We start from the raw sequence: 22,902 nt of genomic DNA on the forward strand, positions 1-22,902 counted from the left end.
TCAGAAAGGCACTTGGAAGAAGCAGCTTGAAGCTTGACGAGCTAGTCACGGTGCTTACCGAAGTGGAGGCGACGCTGAACTCCAGACCCATTACATTTGTCTATTCAGAGACAACAGAGCCCGAGCCTCTAACATGCTCGCATTTTTTTTTTAGTCGGGGAACGATTGACGTGGTTGCCGACTTCCGTACTACGTACTACAGTCGACCCCCGTTTATCCGGACGGTGCCGTTCCCGGCGAAATCGCCCGGATAGCGGGGCATCCGGATAAATGAAACGACCGAATAGAAACGTCCTACAGAGCAAGATTTAATTAAAACACAGAAATCTCGTCAATGACAGCTGTTACATAGTAGTGTAGGCACTCGATTCCTGCAAACTTTTGCTAATTACATAGAGTTGAGCCACGCTCTTGCGCTGATCGAATAATGTCAGTGCGGACGCAAAGTGTAAATGTCGGAGCCTTGTTTCTCACTGGCGTCATCGGCACCGTCTTGCTGCACATCGGAGGCAACAGCAGCAATCACACCGTCATCAGTCATAGCTGCACACGCGTCATCATCCTTATCAACGTCAATGTAGTCAGACACCGCAGCATCATCTACGGCAGTCGCAGTGAGCCTCTGCATCAGGGATCGCAGCTCAGCTAGAGGAATGTCTTCATCAGCCAACGAGCCGTAAGCAGCAGGCCCTCGTGTTGGAGTTTTCCCCTCTAGAACCGGACAGTTGCTCGAGATATTTCTAAATGACTCGACTTGTCAACGTGACCCAACGCACACAAATAGAAAAGGGGGTCATCGTGCACGGTTGTCTCCCCTACGGAAGAATGTAGGTCCCTGACGTGTGAGAGAATAACCCCAACACAGCGAAAAGGGTGACGAAGCGGGGTCAGCGTCTCCTCTTTCTCACGGTAGTCCGGATAACTGAAGCTGGATTAGATGAATTTTCAACTTTCGTTCCCTGGAATTCTTGTCCGAGTCCGGAAGCTGAAGTCCGGATAAACGAGAACAAAATACATGGAGGAAAATTCGTTCCCGTGCCTTTTGTCCGGATACCGCGGGATCCGGATAAATGAAGTCCGGATAAACGGGGGCCGACTGTACTAGGTTTCCTACGTCAAGCAAGCAACAACTTCAAAGAGCCGTGCGGTATCGAGAATCATTACCGGAACCATTCTGGAGGAACGGTATTCAGCGACAGAACTACAGGTTTTATCGCTCAATTTAATCCAATGGTCACCCATTTCAATCCCATGGTCACTGAAATTAATCCACTGGTCAGCTAATTTAATCCGGTCCATATCATTGCATCTGCCGCAATTGGAATCAGTATAACCCAGTAATTTATGACCACTAAAGTTGCACGATAAGAAAATATATTGCTGGTACTTTGTCATTTATTAGATTGGTATTTAGTCGTGATTTATGACTATGCGGGACTTTATGATCTTTTCATGACTATGACCTACATTATAGGCCATGACTGGAATATTTCGGACTACCGTTGTTGGAAATGTTACAATGAGATGAATTATGACTATGCGGGGCTTTATGAGCTTTTCAGGACTATAGCCTACATTATAGACTATAACTGGACTATTTCAGAGCAACCTCATTGCACAGAGTATAATGCCATGATATATGACTATGCGGGATTTTATTAGCTTCTCATGACTAAAACCTGCATTGTATACTACAACTGAACTATTCGGGCTACTCTTGTTGGAAGTCGAATAATGTCGTGACTTATGACTATGCGAGACTTCATGAGCTTTTCACGACTATAACCTACATTATAGACTATAACTGGAATATTTCGGACTACCCTTGTCAGAAATGTTATGAGATTAGTTATGACTATGCGAGTCTTTATGAGCTTTTCATGACTATAACCTACATTATAGGCCATGAGTGGCCTATAATGTAGTGGACTATTTCGGACTACTCTAGTTGGAAATTGCGCAAGGTCGTGACCTATGACTCCGGGATTTTGTTAGCTTTTTCTACTACAACCTACATTATAGACCATGACACGATTATTTCGGACCACCCTCGTCGGAAATGGTATAATGGCATGGATTATGCGATGCGAGACTTCATGAGCTTTTCATGACTATAACCTACATTTTAGTATATAACTGGACTATTTCAGACTACCCTTGTCAGAAATGTTATGAGATGAATTCTGACTACGTGGGACCTTACGAGCTTTTCATGACTATAACCAACATTATAGACTATGACTGGATTATCTCCGACTACCCTTGTCCGAAATGGTATAATGGCATGAATTATGACTATGCGGGACTTTATGGGCTTTTCATGATTATAACCTACATTATAGACTATAACTGGACTATTTTGGAATACTCTTGTTGGAAATGTTATAAGATGAACTATGACAATGGCGATTATTAGCTTTTCATGAATATAACCTACATTATAGGCCATGACTGGACTATTTCGGACTACCTTTCTCGGAAATGTTATAATGCGATGAATTATGATTATGCGGGACTTTATGAGCTTTTCATGACCATAGCCTACATTATAGACTATAACTGGACTATTTCAGAGTAACCTCATTGTGGAGAGTATAATGCCATGATATGTGACTATGTGGGATTTTATTACCTTTTCATCACTAAAACCTGCATTGTACACAATAGCTGAACTATTCCGACTACTCTTGTTGGAAATTGAATAATGTCGTGACTTATGGCTATGCGGGATTTTATGAGCTTTTTATGACTATACTATAATCTGTAACATGGGCTATGAACGGACGTTTTCGCACTGCCCTTTTTGGAAATGGTGTAATGTCACGACATCACTATTTGGAATCTGATTATCTTTTCATGACCATAGCCTGTTATGGACTACCACAAGATTAATTTGAAGTACCCTAACTGCAGAAAACCAAAGCGAATAGGAGGATCTCAGAAGAAGTTTGGCCCTGAAGTGGTAAACATATTCACCGACGTTGTTGACACACATGCTGCATACACACTGCAGCGCTTAAAGCGAAAGCTTATAGAGTGTATGCCAAACCTAGAGATCAGTCTGGCAACAATTGAGCGCCTTCTAGACGGTCATTGTTAGAGCTTGAAGTAGCTGACACTTCAACCGAAAAAGGTACGATGTCATATGCGCACGGCGGAAGCATGCGACGCGGTTGCAATCGGACGGGCCGCGAACGCTACGATACTAAGTAGACGAAACTAACTTCAATATCTGGTGCAGTCGCGGCTACGGGAGATCGAAAAAGGGCACACCGGCAGTTAAGAAGACCACAAGTTGCAAAGGCTGCAATGTTAACATAGTCGCTTGCATGTGCTGCAATGGCGTGCAGCTGTGGAGAGTGATGGAGAGCGTGACGCACGTAAACTATAATGAATTTTTGGAGGAACTTTCACGCTATATTACGGACTCTGAAACAGGTCAGCATGCCACTATCTTCATGGACAACGCCCAAATTCACAAGCGTACGCAATGGCTGCGCTATGTGAAGGACATACAATAAAGTATCTTCATCCATACAGTCCATGCTTTAGCCCAATAGAGGAGATGTTCACGAAGTTCAAGCTTCATGTTCCTGCCTTTCTAACGGAAACGGAAGAAGACATTTTGGCACCCCCGTCTGCGACCATCGCCCTACCATTTTGTTGCAAGCCACTCAGCAAAGCATGGAGAGCATCCATCGCGTGCACTGTGCATCTTTCGATCATAATCACTTCCGTTACATAACTCAAGCTCTCGAACGTGCAGACATGTAGAAAATGCTTGCAACCTTGTGTATGAGGCCTTTGTTTTCTTTCCAGTGTCTTACGTTAGTGCATCAGATAAACATGAGCCTAACGCCTTACATCGTTTCATGTAAATAAAACGTGTTTGTGGTGTAGAGGAGGTGGAGTTCCTCTACATGAGCCCCGACCGGCGATGATGGTATGCCACGGAGAGGCGATGACGGTGGCCTATCTCCATGGCCGCGCCGGTGGAACTGAGGCGGGTGCTCCAGGCGCGTGGCCATCTTCGTCGTTGTCCACGGCCCGCTACAGTGCTCCCCCCTCAGACGCGGAGCGGCGATAAGAAAGATCCAAGAATCACGTCTATACCGGAGGGAGAGAGCAAGAGTGACCGTGGATGACGCGCACTGCTGGACATGTCCACGGGCGGCACAGCACACGTTGCAGGCAGAGGTCGATGAGTGGGGCGGGAGCGGCCGAGATGAGGCTTGCCAGAGATGAACGTTGACGACGTCGAAGTCGTGATCTGGCGTTGGAGTCGTGGCCTGGGGTGCCGCAACCGGCACGGTAGCGAGAGCTCGTAGGTTCCCAGGAAGTGACGCCAGGTGAGGCTGCGTAGCCGTGAGGACTGCCGAGACGCCGGCTGATGCGTGCCGTGGCGTCGGCTGCCGCGACTGCCGAAACCGGCAGGCGAGCATGTTGCTCAGGTGTCGCGGCCGGCAGTGGGTGCGAGTTGAGATGCAGAAATGAAGAGGGTGGTGAGTGTGCCGGGGGCCGTGGACAGCGCAGGTCGGTCCCTGGAAGCCGTGGAGCGGGTCGGTGGGCGCATGGGATGATGAGTCTGGACGTTGCGTGGTCGGTCGGATCGGTAGCGTGGACGGAAGCGGGACGGATGCGGTCGGCGTGTCGGTCGTGATGCGTCGGGTAATGGTGGTGGCTTCCAGGGATAGCTTGCCTTGGTAGTGCTAGTCGATTTTGTCAAAAATTTGAGAGATGGAGAAGGAGAAGGAGAGAGAGATGGAGAAGGGCCGAATTGCTCCGAACTTGATGTTCATCGTTCGGGTCACCAAATGTAGAGGAGGTGGTGTTCCTCTACATGAGTCCTGACCGGCGATGGTGGAAGGTCCCAGCGGGCAGATGGTCGTGGCCTCACGCTAGGACGGTGCCGGTAGAACTGAGGCGGGTGCTCCAGGCGCGTGGCCATCTTCGTCGTTGTCCACGGCCCGCTACAGTGGGATTAAGAAACAAATGTTTCGCACCGCAGCTGATAGTCACTCGAAATACGTTCGGTTGGTAGTTTATGCCAGGTGGGAGCGGGTCATCGTTTACCGCTGAATTGGGACACGAAGTTCCGTGTGGATTGGATTGGAAAGAAAAAGAAAGAATGGAAAAAGTAGGAAGAAGAACACGAAGCTCCGTATAATCATAACCTAAAGGCCCACTTCCGATGTAGCAGAGCAAGCGTTTGGGCTGGTTGGTTCATTTTGGATTAAAAACAATTAAAAAAACCCAGTGCTGGGTAGGACGAGGACAGAGGATAAAAGGACAAGGACCGGCACTGAACTGCAACCAAGTGAAGTTTATTTTTCGAGCAAACCAGCGACACCCCTCTCACCCCGCGAAAACCGACCAAAGGAGAGCGCTATACACCGGAAACAAGTTCTTCCAAATCTGCTTGCCTATCTGTTGTTTCCTGCGTTGATAAATTCCTCTATTTTCTTGGTGAAATCAATGGATGCCATACTAACACAATTATCACCTTCCTCTCGAATGGACCTAGCCTCCTGATAAAGAAGCTTCCCTCTTCCGTGCCCGTGAAAAAGAATTTGCGTTCCGCGATAATCTGGGGCTGCTTTTTTGCAACCATCGCAATCTTTTACGTAATCTTTTAAAGTTGAATATTGGGAGCTCGGCCTGGCATGCTCCTGCAACCTGACGTTCACGCATCTCTGCGTTTGCCCAATGTAAAATTTCTTGCAACCTAAAGGAATTTTGTACACGAGATTCCGTTTCCAACCGGTGAACCTAGTTTTGCGTTTTATTGTACATTCCGGTTCTTCTAGATTATTGACTTTTCTCGGAAGTGATGCGAGCGCGCTCCCTTTCCTGAAAACCACGTTGACCCCATACTTTCCCCCTAGCTTTTTCAACATGTGTGACGCAGTATGCACATATGGAATCACCGCGAAATTCTTCTCTAATTCTGTTTCTTTGGTTTTTCTTTGAACGGCCTCCGTCATGACACGATTACATGAATCGCAAAGCATAATATCGGGGTACCCTGATTTTAGCGGGTTCGTGGTACCCTCTAAATCAGAGGCTACATTATTAGAATTTTTTACCATCTGAATCAGCGGTAGCCACACGGTACCAGATTTAGAGTGCACAGAGGTTTAAAGAAAGCGAGTCGGATGTATGGCGTCAGGTACACTGATTTGATTGGTGACGGTGGACAGCGGTGTTTTTGTGGCAGTTCATCTGCTGTTCCGCGCGAAAAACACATCCGAGAAGTTGAGTACGGCAATCATATGATCAATAACTACACCAAAAAGCTACCTCATATAACTAAAGACAGCAACTCGTTTAGATGGCAAGGCAGTAAGAAAGATATCGTCCGAAAATATCAAACTGTTGCAGATTCTAATGCGGTCTATAATATGAGGTGCAACGCCGGAACGCCCTAACGTCCCCCATATCAGTTCAATCCGTCATTAATACTCATACACCTTCTTATCGCTCCGGAACAATAGGGCTGTTGCAGTGAAGTTTGCACAGCGCCATTTCGGGCTGAAACGGCCACGGGCTCAAACGGTATGGTGCCAAGGAAAGCTACAAAACCTGTAGGAAATCCAAAGAAAAAGGGAATGAGGGAATGAGGGCGATGCAGGGAAACAAGATCTCACTAGCCCTGCTCCAAAGCCAGTGTTTGGCTCTTCACAGGGCACTTAAAACGTCGCTAGCTCACTTTAATAAATAAGAAGTGAATAGGCCGTCCCTGCCGCCATGCATTTCTCTTTTTCATTTTCTTAGCCTTCTTTGTTTTCCGAAGGGAACCCGGTTAAATTTCATCATCCACGTTGTGAATTACTGTTGATAGACAGACAGATCAGATGACATGAACCAGAAAACACGAAACCGGTTTTTAGACGTTTGGCTCCGAAACGTCGGGAAACCCGTTTCGTGGTTTTTGATTGGTGTTATCTCTCTATTATCTTCCCAACCAGACATACCCGTGTAAAATATGTTCGCGTTACCGTTGATACACCGAAATTATTTGGTTCTTTTGCGCGAATCTTTTAGTACCGCAACTGTAATATGACACTTCTCGAATTTTCCTATTATGTCCCTCATCAATCCGTCATCATTGTCTCTCCGTTATCAATCAATCTGTCCGTCATCAATACTCACACACCTTGACGTAGCTTCGGAACACTGAGTAATACTAGCGATGTCGTCACTCCTTTATTGCAAGTTCCGTTGCAATATCAGATGACTATAGCCAATTTCTATTTAACCCCGTCATTCCGCACTCAAGACAGAGCTAAATAGGCGGCTCGAACTGGCGCATTTGTTTCTGGATATTCGACGAAATGAAGCTGACTCTCCTTACTTTGGTGCCATGCCTTTTGTTAGGTAAGTCCAATGGAACACTTTGAAGAGGCACAATACATTGTTTTTCTGTGCGTGTATGTTTTCGGTAGGCATGAGGCAAGAACTTTGGCAACTGGCAACTATGTGGACAAACCTCCGGCTCAGCCATTTTTAACGGTTTTGAAATGTGTCACCCTCTCGTAAACCGATGTTCTGTTGTTGCGGTTATGAGTTAGAAGTACTGTGTACAATTTCTACGGAACAAACGCTGCAAGGAAGGGCTTTTTTCTTCGGCACCGTTTAGTTTTCGTCTTGAGGTGTGCAGGCCCACAAGAGTTGTCGAATCTTCCAGAGACATCCAATAAATAGCCTCAGGTCATATTTTTTCTTGATGAAGTAAGGAAGGTTTGGTTGGCTTCGAAATGGAAGAGGATGATCGGTGACGAAACGAACATAAGAAACTGAGTGCGCTTTCTCGGTTACGCCCCATTTCGTCCAAGTACTCACAACGTCCAAATATTTAATTCGTCCGAAAAAAATCGGACGTACTGAACACTTGGACGAAATGAACAGGCGAGGAGAAACTTGCCCAGCGCGTCCAATACCGCGTTTCCCAATGTCAGTGATCTTTCTTAGAAACATCTAGGGATCTGAAAGGAAACTTGCGGTCCTTTGCCTTTACGTGACTACTTCGAGCGGCAGTGGCTTACCAACGTTCATCGCTGGAATTAGTTTGCGGATAAGGACGATCTCCGCAGAAACAATCACGCCGAAGGGGGCATAATTCGCTGCGCATGAAATTCAAGAGCCAACCCCACAAGACGTTTTCGAAGTTCCTCGTCGAATTTGAGTCAACCATACACAATGTAAGCACAACCAGGTAAGCAACAAATTCGCATAATCAGGGAACATCATCATGATAATTAATAGAATATAGCATATATACTCCCTCGCTTGCTCTCTTTGTATTCATGCTTCTTACCGCCATTTGCAGGTATGCATTCGGCTGCTGTTGAACAGGGCTTCGCCAAGCAGGAGACGATACAAGAGGCGCGCTCTTCCTTCTGATGGGCGTACGGAAAATACAGCTCAGGGGAAATGATGCTGGAAAACGAAGCACCCTTCACAGACGTAACAGAGCAGTTTGCTCATGTCATCAAGGCATACCTGCAGCGCATGTCCCACTTGCTGGGCCATGCTAACTAATAAGTTAGTTGTTCAAAGGAAAAACAACAGCAAATAAACGGAGCAGGCTGAGCATTTGTTTCTCGTTTTACTCGGTGTATAAAATCTTTCAGCGGGAATGTTTAAATCTTACCTTCAACTAATAAGTCAGTTGTTGGAATGAAAAAAAGAAAGAAAGAAAAATAAATAAACAGAGCAGGCTGAGCATTTGTTTTTCGTTTTACTTGGTGTATGGCATCGCATCTTTCGGTGTGAATGTTTAAATCCTACCTTCAATCGTAAACGAAGCAATTGTTCACTCGCATTCGGAGATCCCCCTCCCTTTTCGGACGAAACAAGCGTTTGGACGGTACGGTTATTTGGACGGGTTGGTCAAGTTTTCCCCCTTTTGGTTCAGTTCGTCCAATGCCCACTATGTCCAATTTTTTTCGGACGTGCTGAGTACTTGGACGTTGTGAATACTTGGACGAAATAAACATTTGGACGAATCGGGGTGCTACCCGCTTTCTCGGCCGCCTATACAGAGACGCGTCTGCGCTGGTCATCATCTATTAATCTATCAAAGAATGATAAAGCAGAGTCTTCCTGTCCGGAGAGATAAAAATGTGCCACCCACGTACTTGAGCGACTGAAAGCATTTCGATCCAAGAAAAGTCCTTGTTCAGCATGTGTCTAGCGCGAGGTTCCTCCGATCATTATTTCGGATGCGGCTTGTTGAATTGGCCTTACCGGCACCCGCGGGGAGAAGAACATGTTTGAGAAATCAAATGAATGCGAAAAAGCGACACCGGATGACACATTTGAGGACGAGAATATATGCCGTAAGGGGCCTCAGGCTTCACTTACAGTGTACCCTTGAGCATTGCCCATGTTGGCTAAATCGTCCCCAAGCAGCACAATGTACTGAAAGTCGAGTGCAATAGGGCTGTTGCAGTGAAGTTGGCACAGCGCCAATTCTGGCCCAAACGGCCGCGGATCCCAACAGTAAGGAGTTCCATCAGCGGGTTTTGCATGCTGTGTCAAACGGTATGGTGCCAAGGAAGCTACAAAACCTGTAGGAAATCAACAGAAAAAGCAATGCTTCTTGAAAAGCGCGAACAACTCGAAACCGTGTACTTGAAAGTGCCGCGTCGTCTGCTAAACTGGGGAGTGTTGCATGATTTGGGGCGCTGATGTTGCTGCTCACTCGCGCCACCGGGCCCAGAGCAACAGGCCCATAGGGGTGGGCGGTATGTGTCTTATCAATGTTCTTTAGTTTCACAAGCCTGTTCAAGGCCTTCCACGTTCCCGTCCACGGCTATTGCGCTCGACTTTCAGTGTTCTGCTTGGGTCGGCGCCGGGTGACGCTAACCCCAGCAGGTATACTATTTCCCATGAATCTATTACCTCAGAATGACTGTTTCGGACCACAAAAGCAAGAGAAGTCGAAAACAAGTGATTTATCGATAACCCCCTGCACACTCAAGAGTCAAATGTTTGGAGACACACCCCTAACTTTTTCCCTGTGCACTCCCTGCAATGTGGGGACCTTGCTATACCCCCTAATTTTTTTCACTCACACATGCTTGGTTTTCTCGCTAAACTAAGTGTCGGGGGAGTAAGCGCGCGACGGAAGAAGCACCAGTAAAATATGTGCTACGCAGGCTTAGGAGGGGGTGCGTTCTCTTGTCTTTGTCCTCGCCAATTCCTTTCCCAAGTTCCTCAACTTCCTTGTCGCTATGTGGGCCGTACGACCCACATGTACAACCTGATGAAAAACAACTTTATTTTATGGTGTTGATTTGGGAATTGCTACGCCAGGGGCGATACATGAAGGAAGCTTGTTCTGCATCCATGGACGCATAAACCAGTTTCGAATGGATTTATGGTCCTGTTGGTGGTAGTTGTGGTGAAAGGATTCGTCGTTGTCGGCCTCACAGAAGCAGTAACGGTCAGGGATTTCTTTACACCCTCCCTGCATTTTTGCAACATACCCTCCCCCTGAAATTTGTCAGGTGACCCCACCCAGCTCGGCCACCAACACGTTCTAGTAGAGAGTCCGGCGCAGCGAACTACATCCTATACTGTCAAACTTGGGCTGTAGGACCACAGTCATGCAGATGATCGTATCATGCATTTGTTCAGAATCATTTAAAAGTGACTGTTCAATGCATATATTGCGCGCATGTACGAGCAAAAATGCGGGCGGGGGCGGGCACACAAACTCAATGTGGATCTGCAAGAATTATTTGCGATTTGATTATGCATCTTAATGTTGAAATTTATTTTAATTTTAAAATACTCTTACAGGAATTGGCACAACATAGGAGGTTCACACACACTATCACTCAATATATAACCAGAAAACACATGAATATGAAGAGCAGAAAATGCTCATACATGAGGTCACGCATGGCACAAAATCACTCAGCTAATGAACATATGTCATTAGTACGCTGACAAGACTCGTCATAAGTAGCAGAGGAGACGCATTCCTCGGGTAACTGATTCCAATCACGGATAGTCCTGGGGAAAAATGAATACTTAAAAGAATTGATTTTGATGCGGTACGGCCGCAAGTGCTTGGAGTGCTTTTGTCTGGAAGGGCGCGTATCGCTTTTGTTGACATATATCTCACTTTAGAGTTCCAACTTGCCGCTGAGTAAGAGAAATAGGAATCTCAATGGTTTCGCTATCCTGCGATTAGATAAAGCGCAAAGTCCCGCTGACCGACAAAGAAGTGAGGGAGAATCAGTTCGCCTGTACTTATTGTAAATAAAACAAACGGCCTGTTTTTGTACCTTTTCAATTTTCTCTACGGCAGCAGAAGTATAGGGATCCCAAACCTCGCAACCATACTCTAAAATTGGTCTAACCAGTGCCTTGTAGGCAGTTTGTTTGGTTTGTTGAGTAGATCTTTCGAGCTTTCTTTTTAAAAAAACCTGGTTTCATTTTCGCTTGATTGCATATCTTATCAATGTGGACATTCCAAGATAGAGACTCGGTAATATGAATTCCTAATTATTTATAGCTTTCCACCCTATGGAGGTCAAAATTGTTCGCGTTATAGCTATACATCATCATCTTTTTCTTATTTGAAACACTCATAAAAAACGGACTTTTTGAGATTTAGGGACATTTGCATCTCTTCAGTTCATTTATTAACAATATATAAGTTATGATTTAGTTTGTTTGATCCGCAGCCGACAGTACCTCAGTATAGAGAATGGAGTCATCTGCAAATAGTTTAATTTTGACATTTAGTAGATCAACTAAATCATTAATAAAGATAATAAATAATAACGGGCCCAGGACGGATCCCTGAGGAACACCAACATCAACTGCAGTTGAACTATGAGAGCCTATACTTACAAGCTGTTTTCTCCCAATTAGGTAAATTCCAATTAATGTGATAATAAATAAATAAATAAAATAAATGCCGTTCATAATGAATTTACATTCTAATGTACTGTGCTCTAACGTAATAACACGTACAAATAAAACGGGAAAGCTGTGCAGAGATGTCACCATTGTGCCACGTTTCAATTCGTTTCTCAGAAAAATTCCTTAAGTGGAACCTTCACCAAGCATACCCCCCCCCCCTCAGCAGTGAATTTCCGGGGAAATTACTGGTAATGGTCCGAACTGAGAAATGACACACAATTTTAGGCACTCAGCCAACAGTATACATAAGATATCCCCCACACAGATACAGATGTGCGGTTTACGTATACGTCGCCAGACACTAGGAAGGTGGCCTTGTAACGGCATTCCAAAGCGGTGACAATGTGATAAAATGTGCGGTGACAATGCGGTGATAAAATGTCATGGCGCAATAGTGCAGCATACGTCCCTCTCTCTGCCTTGTCTATTTTTTTTCTTCTTTTTGGTATCCTCCTAAGGCAAATCCAGACCGTATTCTCACCTAAGTTTAGCACCAAAGTGCAAGAGACGAACAAATGGCTGATTCATTAATAGAAATACGTGAGTATTTGGGCGGGGTATTATTGCCCACGGTGGAACATTCAATGTTCAATGAAATTCAATTATGTTTATTGTACGAAGTAGAGCACTGGACGTGCTTACCCGAAAGTCCGGGACGGGTCGCACTTTGCGTTTTTATGCGGGCCTGGGCCGGGCTCGGGTTTCAGCCACCAGGCCCGGGCCGGGTACGGGCTTGACAACTCCGATCATGGTCGAGCATGTACGCGTACATATTTCACGATGTTAACATTGCCTTGAGTTTGAGGGAAAACACAGGACGAACACAGGACGCGACGAACACATAGACTCACGAGCCAGCAACGAAGCTTTTTAATACACGCAGTGCAAGAGAGATAGGGTAAAAAGAAGAAGGTGTACACTTCGGCTTCTCGGCGTAAGTGAATATGATGCGCGTATTACTCATTTCTTGACGGTCGACGGTAGCGTTAATAACTCCACAAAGGAAAGTGTGTGCTTGCAAAGGATGGAATCATATCCCACAGCAACACAAATTACAAAAAAGGTTGATACATAAAAAGTAACAATATTGATAACAGTGACAATAAATTATGTAACAATGTAAACATACAATATAAAAGCAAAGGTGAATCAGGTACGGAACAAAATGCGTTTGAGACTCTGAAATGGAATTTGTCCAGATCAGAGAATTGATCCAGCTAGCTTGCCTGCTCCCTCTATGTTCATATTTCACGAGGCTGGACACTTGAATTTTCGTGTCACTTTGTTTTCCCATTGGGTGCGGGATATCACAGTATTCTCATCTGAGAAATATCACTGTTTTATACGCGATCGTGCCGTTCCTGTATGGGTCTGGAGTTTACACGTGCACTCGCACACATTTGGGGACGATTGGTGTGAGAGTCCGCGAGTCGCGCTGAGAGTCCGGCACGAGGGTCGGTTAGGTTAGGTGTTCTGACACATTTCGTTCACGTGAGAGTTCCAGAAAGGGGAACTAACTCCGGTGCATGCGCGATAGAGCAGAGATGAGTCTCTCTGGAACCGCAAGGTACGGACATATCGGCCACCCGCCGCTGCGCGCTGCCTTCCCAAGCAAGCAGGCACCCAGCACAGAGCGGCTTGCCGGCAGAGAAACAGAGCCGCTATGTTCGAGTGTACCTCGTCACCCTCCACCAGTTAGCTGCGTCCTTTTCCTCGCTGCGCTGTGCTCCTTAGTAAATCTAAATACGCCTCCGGGCCTCGAGAGCATAGGCGGGCTGGCGCAGGGCCTGAGCATGGCTGGGCTGCATGGGCCTGAAAATTAGGCCCGTGCAGTGCTCTAGTACGAGGTATCGTTCGAAGTTCGCACACGTTAAATGAATACATACATAAAATAAATATGTAAATAAATGAATGAATGAATGAATTCAATCTCTCCGTATTATTTTTTTCGTCAACGTCCGTGTTAAATGAATACGTTTTTGTTGTTCTTGGTGAAGGTTGAAGCTGAGTTGAAATAAGTGAATGTGTTTATTTTCCAACACGGAACACCAAGCACGCATGTAGACATGGAAGATCAGGAACAAATTCTCACCGCACCGCCCTCCTTTTTTAAAATGGAACATTTATTTTCATGGTCATAAATACGTAAGAGGCTCTCCTGACCAAGGCGGCTGCACATACTACATGAGCTGACCCACTCCCCAACGTGCGAAATACGTTGAAACGCTCCCTCCTTGTTTTTTAGTGTTGAGAGAGGTGAGGTAATATTTGGCTCGCTACTCTCCTGACCTAGAGACTGACCAAACCTCGGACAGTCTCGACAGGTGTAAAAAATTAATTTTCCCCCTCAGCCAGCTTAAGGAAAGAGACTTTGATTGACCTGTCCTAACGATTTTTATTAGTGCAGAAGGATGTAATAAATAACGCATTTCCACAAGTAAAGCGGTGAGTCTTTGTCCGCGCCACGAGGAACCCAGGAAGGGAAGTGCAGGGGAATATGACATCTCCTCCAGAGACATCATCTCTGCCTTGCGCATATTTTACTCGTGCTGTTTGTCTCGCGTGCTTGCTGTCTCCGACTTAATTCTCATATTTTATGGTCTTAAAACTGTCATTCCTTGGTAACCATTCATGAGAAATAGGATACGCACTGAGATTAGCCAAGAGCCTCCTGTAATCCATAACAAGGAATGTCCGAGGGTGCATTTGAAATGAGCCCAGGGATCACCTTATCGACACATTTATTTTCTTGCTCAAGTGTGTCATCCAGTGTCGTTTTTTTTTTCTATTCAGTTTAGTTTAAAGCATGTTCCACACTCCGCCCGTAGAGGTACAGCTTCGTCCAAACTTAACTTGAACACGGCGCCGGCCTGCGGAGCAAGAGGGACGACACCCTAGCGGCTCTAACTGGAATTATCGGGAGAGAGCGTTGAGGGCTGTCCTACTCGCATCACAGGGGCGCCCGTCTGAGAACTGGTGCTCCGCTTCGAACGGGCGCTGACTTTTACGTGGATATTTGTTATCTGCACATCGTTCCAGTCTGTTCTGGAGATTGCTGCGGGCGATTGAAATCTTCGCCATCTGATAGTGATTGTCCGCGCCGTTTGCAACCATGTCATTCGTATGCGTCATATTGCTGTAGCGGCGTCACATTGATTGGAATTAAGCAATAGAATGAAATCACTGGAATAATAATACACGTATAATGCATTATGCTGGAAAAGATTGTTGCTTAAAGCACTGCATTCCGCACCACGTTGTATCATATGTTCGCGATGGCCAGCCAGTTGACAAGCTTGTTCCATTCTCCCAGTGATTCCCCTTGTGTCGCAGTGTGCTAGCGAAGAAGTTAAACTAAATAATGTGGAGTAGCCGGCGCTCTTATGAATGCTACCCTTTATTTCTTCAAACAACAACAACGAGGATGAGCAGCTTGCTATACGTCGAAATAATTTATGGTAAAGGAAGCCTTGTAGAAGCTCGTAAGAATGGAATTTTTCACGCGACATCACAATGTGGTTACTCGCTCGCATTATTCACGTATTCACTGTCCATTACCACTTCTACGCTGCTTCGAGAATAATTCGGGTTCGTTATGCGAGTGAAATTATCTTGTAGCGCTTGAACGCACAAAGCTTCTCCCGCGCAGCTAATAGCAACGAAACGGCAGTTTTGAGGCAACTGATGTTGGTTCACAGCGATCAGCGATATCAGGTGGCACAAGGTCACGTAATCACTACAAACAAGCTGAAGCTTTGCGTCTCCAATCATTGCCCATTCGAAGCGCGAGCACCCCCGTGATGCGAGTAGGACAGCCCTCAACGCTCTCTCCCAATAATTCCAGTTAGAGCCGCTAGGGTGTCGTCCCTCTTGCTCCGCAGGCTGGCGCCGTGTTCAAGTTAAGTTTGGACGAAGCTGTACTTGCAATCCTCAAGCAAGCACTAGCCTACAAAGAGAGTGGTGAGCAGCTTTCTGCAGATGGTGTTAGTAGTAATATTAGGGTGAGAAACTACGGCAATGAGAAATGCCGGCACCCCTGCCAGGAGCGCCACCGTCGCGCCGACTTTTTTTCGCATATTTTTTCCCGCGCCCGACGGGCGGCGGTCGGGTGGAGGCTCTTACCGGTGGGCGGAGCGTGGCCGGAGGGCTGCGTGCGCGTTTACCCTCTCACATTTTTGAACCTGGGCCGACATCTTTCGTCATTTTTCCGCCTGGGCCAACTTCATTCGTATTTTTACCCGATACAACAGGTGTGCAGTAGGCGATTTACATGCATTCATAGGCGTGCAAAGGATAGCCATACACAAAAGTACAAGTGAAAATATATTTATTAAAGCCAATGCTGTAATGTCAATTTGTGAATGGGAAAAATCTAGCTGCAAAACCTGAAGCAGAGGAAACACAATACACGTAATAAAGAATATTCTATATAATTATAGAATATACAATATTCTTATTATATTCTATATAATAAGAATATACTTATAACAGGTATGATAATAGCATTGAAGGAGTATCACACATCATACACAGTATTTTTTATTAGTGATAATCACGCAAGTTTGCAATTAAGCAGAAGGGTTAGCACATTAAATCGAAGAAGATATTTTTAATTAATATGATTATAATCAAAATTACAAGTTTTATTATAAAGAGTCTCACATTATTATATGTGAGCACCATAGTGGAGTTTTAATTACAAAGTTCTGATAGGGGGGGGGATGTAGTACGTAACTGCAAGCACAACAGCTAATATTCCAATATGGCACAATTAATCCGATTCTTATGAATTGATCGGTGGAGTTGGTGGAGAGCATTCATTTACCGTCGGTCATTTTTCAACCTGGGCCGACTTCTCTCGCGAATTTTTTTTTTCTAGTGCTCGGTGGGTGGTGCGCGGGTGCTTACCAGCGGGCCGAAGGGCTGGGCGTGCCCTTACCGTTGTGCATTTTTCACTTCTTTGGCGGTTTTTCTACCTGGGCCGACTTCGTCCATAAGTTTTTTTTTTTCGATACATCAGCTGGGCGGTTTACATGCAAGTTAGGACATGCGCAGCATCAACTCTACCAAGCGACGATGTCATCACACCTGGGGCCGACTTCATTCACAATTTTTCCGTCCCTGCAGACTTCGTTTGCAATTTTTTCATCTGATGCGTGAATGGTTTACATGCAAGTAGGGGCATGCACACTGACACCACCCAGGCTGAATTCATTCACATTTTTTTCACCCTGGGACGACTTCCTTCGCAATTTTTTTCAGGTGGTGCGTGAGTGGTTTACATGCAAGTGGGCGGGTGAGGGGCTGTCCGAGTGTGTACCGGAGCGCTGCGCGTGCCCTTAATATTGTGTATTTTTCACCTGGGCCGACTTCTTTGGCGATTTTTCCGCCTGGGCCGACTTAATTCATAATTTTTTCAGGTGGCGCGTGTGTAGTTTACATGCAAGTAGGGACATGCAAAGGATAGCCGTACACAAAAGTACAAGATGAAATATATTGATTAAAGCCAAATAGTGGCACGAATTATGTTGTGACTCAGCGTGAAGAAGAAAACCTATTTAAAAAAACAGAAGAAACGCAACACACGTAATAAAGAATATATATGGGAAGCCAAGTTGAATATTCCAACACGACACAATTAATCAATTCCTTATGACGTGAATAGCACACACGCAAGGAAATAACGAGAAACACGATCAACAGCTAATAGAGAGCCAAACCAATGCATCATCGAACACGTAAACAAGAGTTACACAAAGGAAAAACAGTTTAAAATCAATCTATCAAAACGATAAACATGCACGGATGAATACCAGAGAAACACTCTAAACGGTGCATCTGCCAACGTGTAAACAACAGACAGGAAAATATTATCGAAATAAACTATCAATCATTACAAATTTAATAAATTGAAATGGAAATCATCCGTAAACGTAAATGTAATAACGCGGGTGACAATTTCTTCGGGTTTTAAGTAAACTTCGTTCATATTCGTAACTTTTAATATGCACGACATTGAGAGTTCGCATTACGTTATAGCGTATATAGAAAATATCAATAAATTCGATTAAATTCTCTGTCATCATGAAAGAGTTCTTAAAACTTTCGCGTGTCAAAGTGAGCGAGCTAAAGCTTGTGTATTGTGAAATTACACTTTCTACAACTCAGTTCGTAAATTGCGGCACCCGTTCAAAATTTAATTTAAAATTCAAAGTTCCCCCCCCTATCAGAACTTTGTAATTAAAACTCCACTATGGTGCTCACATATAATAATGTGAGACTTTGTATAATAAAACTTGTAATTTTGATTGTAATCATATTGATTAAAAATATCTTCTTTGATTAAATGTGCTAACCCTTCTGCTTAATTGAAAACTTGCGTGTTTATCACTAATAAAAAATACTGTGTATGATGTGTGATACTCCTTCATCATACTTGTAATAAGTATATTCTCTATTACGTGTATTGTGTTTCCTCTGCTTCAGGTTTTGCAGCTAGATTTTTCCCATTCACAAATTGACATTACAGCATTGGCTTTAATAAATATATTTTCACTTGTACTTTTGTGTATGGCTATCCTTTGCATATCTATGCATGCATGTAAATCGCCTACTGCACACCTGTTGTATCAGGTAAAAATGACGAAAGAAGTCGGCACAGGTTGAAAAATGTGAAAGAGTAAACGCGCACGCAGCCCTCCGGCCACGCTCCGCCCACCGGTAAGAGCCTCCACCCAAGCGCCGCCCGCCGGGCGCGGGAAAAAATACGTGAAGGACTCAGGGCACACCGTTTGTCGTTTGATTGAGTATTGTTTCCGCCGATATTTCTCGCTTGCTTAGATAATGTTTGTCTAAAAGCAGTTTGCAGTGATAATGATGTATGTTCGTAGATTTTTTATTGCGACAGTTTGTTTTGATAGAATTCTTATTGTGTTCTCGAGAATCGAATAATACTAACATCTATTTGCGATAGTTGATCGATAAAAGAATGTCGCCTTTGTGCACCAATCCTAAGAATATTTCCCTTTGGATGAAGGAATGTGAAAGGGAGAGAGTTCCCCGCCCCATAGATTGACAAAGGACGTTCCATTCCTTCGCTTTGGGTTGTATAGAGGGAGAGAGTAAGGGTACATTTATGCTGCAGCATCGCTGCTCGCTGCTCGCTGCAGCTTCAAGCACATCGCTGCTCGCATAACCGCTAGGGTGCGTTTACCCTGCAGATTGCTCAAGATGCTGCTCGCTTTCGCTATATCAGTCGCCTAGCAGCGTTCACTGTGGAAGGATGGAAACGAGGAAAAGTGGGAAGGAGGAAACCGACTTCATCACAACCAATCGCAGGTCGGATTTCAAGACGCCAGTCATCAATGATACCAGGAAGGCAAACATGTTTACATTCCTAGGTGCAGCGAGCAGAGCGGCAAGCAGCGGCGAGGATAAGCGAGCAGCCAGGCTGCAGGGTAAATGCACCAACAGAAAGCTCTGTGTTTGACCTGTCATCGCCAGAAGTCAGGTAGTCCCCGGGCATGTTCAAACATGTTTGGCAGCATTGTTGTGGCGATGATCATGGCGTGCATCTTTGGCAAGCAGCGATGCTGCAGCATGAACGCGCCCACAGAGATACATGTGTTTGTTTCGTCATCGCCAAACAGCGATGTGCCATGTGCCAGCAGCGATGCTGCAGCATAAATGTACCCTAACCCCCACCAGGCTCAAGTAGCAAAGATTGGCTGTAGTGTGTGCATTGGATATCTCCGTCAAGGTAATGTTTATAGTGCCTGAGTGGGATGAAAATGGTATATTGTTCGATTAGATTAGGTCGCAGGGATGATTCTATGATAGTTCAAAAGATAGATTACTTCCATTTCAATTTATTAAATTTGTAATGTTTTCTTGTTTGATAGTTTGTTTCGCTATCATTTTCCTGCCTGTTGTTTACACGTTGGCATATGCGCCGTTTAGAGTGTTTTTCTCTGCTATTCCTCCGTGCATGTTTATCGTTTTGATATATTGTTTTTCAATTATTTTTTCCTGTGTGTACCTCTCCTTTATGTCTTGGATGGTGCATTGGTCTGGCTCTCTATTAGCTGTTGATCGTGTTTCTCATTATTTCCTTGCACGTATCTATTGTTTACGTGTGGATGATGTGCCGTTTAGAGTATTTCTCTGCTGTTCAGAGTTAGAACTGTGCTGTATTAAATTTCCTCATCTTTCTCGTTTTGATAGATTGTTTTTCAATTATTTTTCTTCCGTCTTGGTTGGGTTTTTCTTCTTCATGCATGCATATGTGCTGTTCACATCGTAAGAAATTAATTGTGTCCTGTTGGAATAGTCAACTTAGCTTCCCATATTCTTTATTATGTGTATTGCGTTTCTTCAGTTTCATGTTTTTATTTTTATTTTTTGTTTTTCTTCTTTATGCAGAGTCACAACATAATTCCTGCCATTATTGGCTTTAATATATTCCATCTTGTACTTTTGTGTATGGCTATCCTTTGTATAACTATATTTGCATGTAAACCGTCCACCGCGCAGCTGTTGTATCGAAAAAAAATACCAATGAAGTCGGCCCAGGGTGAAAATCGCGAAGGAAGTCGGCCCAGGTGTGACGGCACCTTCGCTTGGTGGGGTTGTCTGTGTGCATATTCCTACTTGTATGTAAACCGACCACCGCGCAACTGTTCTAGCGGAAAAAATTACGAATGAAGTCGGCCCTGAGTTTTAAAAAATGTGAATGAATTGGGCCCCGATGTTGTCAGTGTGCATATGCCCCTAATTGCGTGTAAACCGACTACCACACGGCTGTTGTAGCGAAAAAAATATGAATGAAGTCGGCCCAGACGCAAAAAAAGTGAATGAAATCAGCCCAGGTGTTGCCGGTGTGCGTATCCCTGCTTGCATGTAAACCGCCCACCACATTACTGTTGCATCAAAAAAACTTATGAATGAAGTCGGCCCAGGTTGAAAAATCGCCAAAAAAGTCGGCAAGGTTGAAAAATGCACAACGATAATGGCACGCCCAGCACTTCGGTTCGCTGGTAAGCACCCGGAAAACCCCTCACCCGCGCATCACCTACCGCACGCTGTAAAAAAATCGCTAGAGGAGTCGGCCCAGGTTGAAAAATGCACAACGATAAGGGCACGCCCAGCCCTTCAGTCCGCTGGTAAGCACCCGGACAGCCCCTCACCCGCGCACCACACACCGCACGCTGTAAAAAAATTGCTGGAGAAGTCGGCCTAGGTTGAAAAATACCCGATGGTAAACGAATGCACAACCCAACTCAGCTATTGTAGTTGAAATTATGTAAATCTATCAGAACTTGTAATTAAAACTCCACTATGGTGCTCACATATAATAATGTTAGACTTTTTTATAATAAAACTTGTAATTTTGATTGTAATCATATTGATTAAAACTATCTTCTTTGATTAAAATGTGCTACCCCTTCTGCTTAATTGAAAACTTCCATTAATAAAAAAATGTTGTGTATGATGTGTGATACTCCTTCAATGCTAGCATCATAACTGTAATAAGTATGTTCTTTATTACATGTATTGTGTTTCCTCTGCTTCAGTTTTTTTCCCGAAGTTTTTCTCCTTCACACAGAGTCAAAACATAATTCCCGACACTATTGGCTTTAATAAATATATTTCAACTTGTACCTTTGTGTATGGCCATCCTTTGCACGTCTATGTTTGCATGTAAACCGCCTACTGCACACCTGTAGTAGTGGGAAAACAATTGCGATTGAAGTCGGCACAGATGGAAAAATGACGAAAGAAGTCGGCCCAGGCTGAAAAATGTACAACGGTAGGCGCGCACGCAGCCTCCGGCCACGCGCCGCCCACCGGTAAAAGCCTCCACCCGAGAGCGACCCGCCGGGAGCGGGAAAAAATATGCGAGTGAAGTCGGCCCAGACCCGCCTGGCCGTTGCTAGGGGCCTGGGGGGCCGTTGCTATGGGCTAACTGGACCAGACTGAATAGTACTTATTTCGCACACATATTCAGCATTCGCTAATGAATACATAGCGCGAGTATCGCTCAGTTCTGCGGCACTCCAAAATTGCCATACCTGACCTTTAAAGAAAGCGAGTCGATGTATGGCCTCAGGTACACTGCTTGGATTGGAGCCGGGGACAGCAGTGTTTTTCTGGCAGTTCATCCGTACGGAAAACACATCCGAAAAGTTGAGTACGGCAATCATATGATCAAAAACTACACCAAGAAGCTACTTCATTAAGCTAAAGACAGCAAGTCGTTTAGATGGTAAGGCAGCAAGAAAGATACTGTCGTCCGAAAATATGAAAATGTTGAAGCTTCTAATGCGGGTTATACTATGAGGTGCAACGCCGAAACGCCTTAACGCAATCTGTCGTCAACACTCACACACCTTGTTGTTGTCGCTTCGGAACGGTGAGTAATATAGCGACGTCACCACTCTTTTATGTCAGGTACAATATCCCGTGACTATAACCTGTTTCTATTTGCCCGCTTCACCGAATTCACCGCTTCACCGAACCTTGCCCGAATTTTCATGTCACTTTTGTTTTCCCATTGGGTGTGGGATATCACGGTATTCTTATCTGAGAAATATCACGTTTTTATACGTGATCATGCTTTTCCTGTAATGGATCTGGATTTCACACGTGCACTCGCACATTTGGGAACGATTGGTGTGGCGGGCACGCTGAGAGTCTCGCACGAGGGTCGGTTAGATTAAGTGTTCTGACAACTTTAGGTGTTCTGATTCTTTTTTTTTTTTCAACACCCCCACATGCTTGGGATTCTGAATAAACCGCTGTCGGGGACGGTAAGCACGTGACACAAACTGCACGAGAAGAATATTCACCCTTTCACTGTTTACAAACGGAAGGCACAACCGGAAGTTTACTAGGGTTCCCAGCGTCAGCGGCTACATGTGGCGCCATGCCGTGTCACTTGCTTCAGTTAAACCCTTTCAT

At 44.9% G+C, this 22,902-nt stretch overlaps 1 protein-coding gene across 5 annotated transcripts in view; it reads left to right on the forward strand.

Moving 5' to 3' along the window:
• LOC135365860 (uncharacterized) overlaps window positions 1-22,902 on the forward strand; it is a 77,884-nt gene that overhangs the window by 47,277 nt on the left and 7,705 nt on the right. Inside the window, exon 1 of one of the 5 annotated variants that reach the window (XM_064598550.1) lies at window positions 7,252-7,377. The exons of 1 other annotated variant lie outside the window; for it this stretch is intronic. In XM_064598550.1, the coding sequence (XP_064454620.1) occupies window positions 7,335-7,377 (43 nt within the window). In that variant the 5' untranslated portion in view covers window positions 7,252-7,334. Of the gene's footprint in view, window positions 1-7,251; window positions 7,378-19,562; window positions 19,703-22,582; window positions 22,648-22,672; window positions 22,752-22,902 lie in introns of those variants that run through there. 3 more of the 5 variants (XM_064598549.1, XR_010413968.1, XR_010413969.1) reach the window with 3 other exon arrangements.

Source organism: Ornithodoros turicata, chromosome 8 (assembly GCF_037126465.1).
Source record: "Ornithodoros turicata isolate Travis chromosome 8, ASM3712646v1, whole genome shotgun sequence".
Taxonomy (NCBI): Eukaryota; Metazoa; Arthropoda; class Arachnida; order Ixodida; family Argasidae; genus Ornithodoros; species Ornithodoros turicata.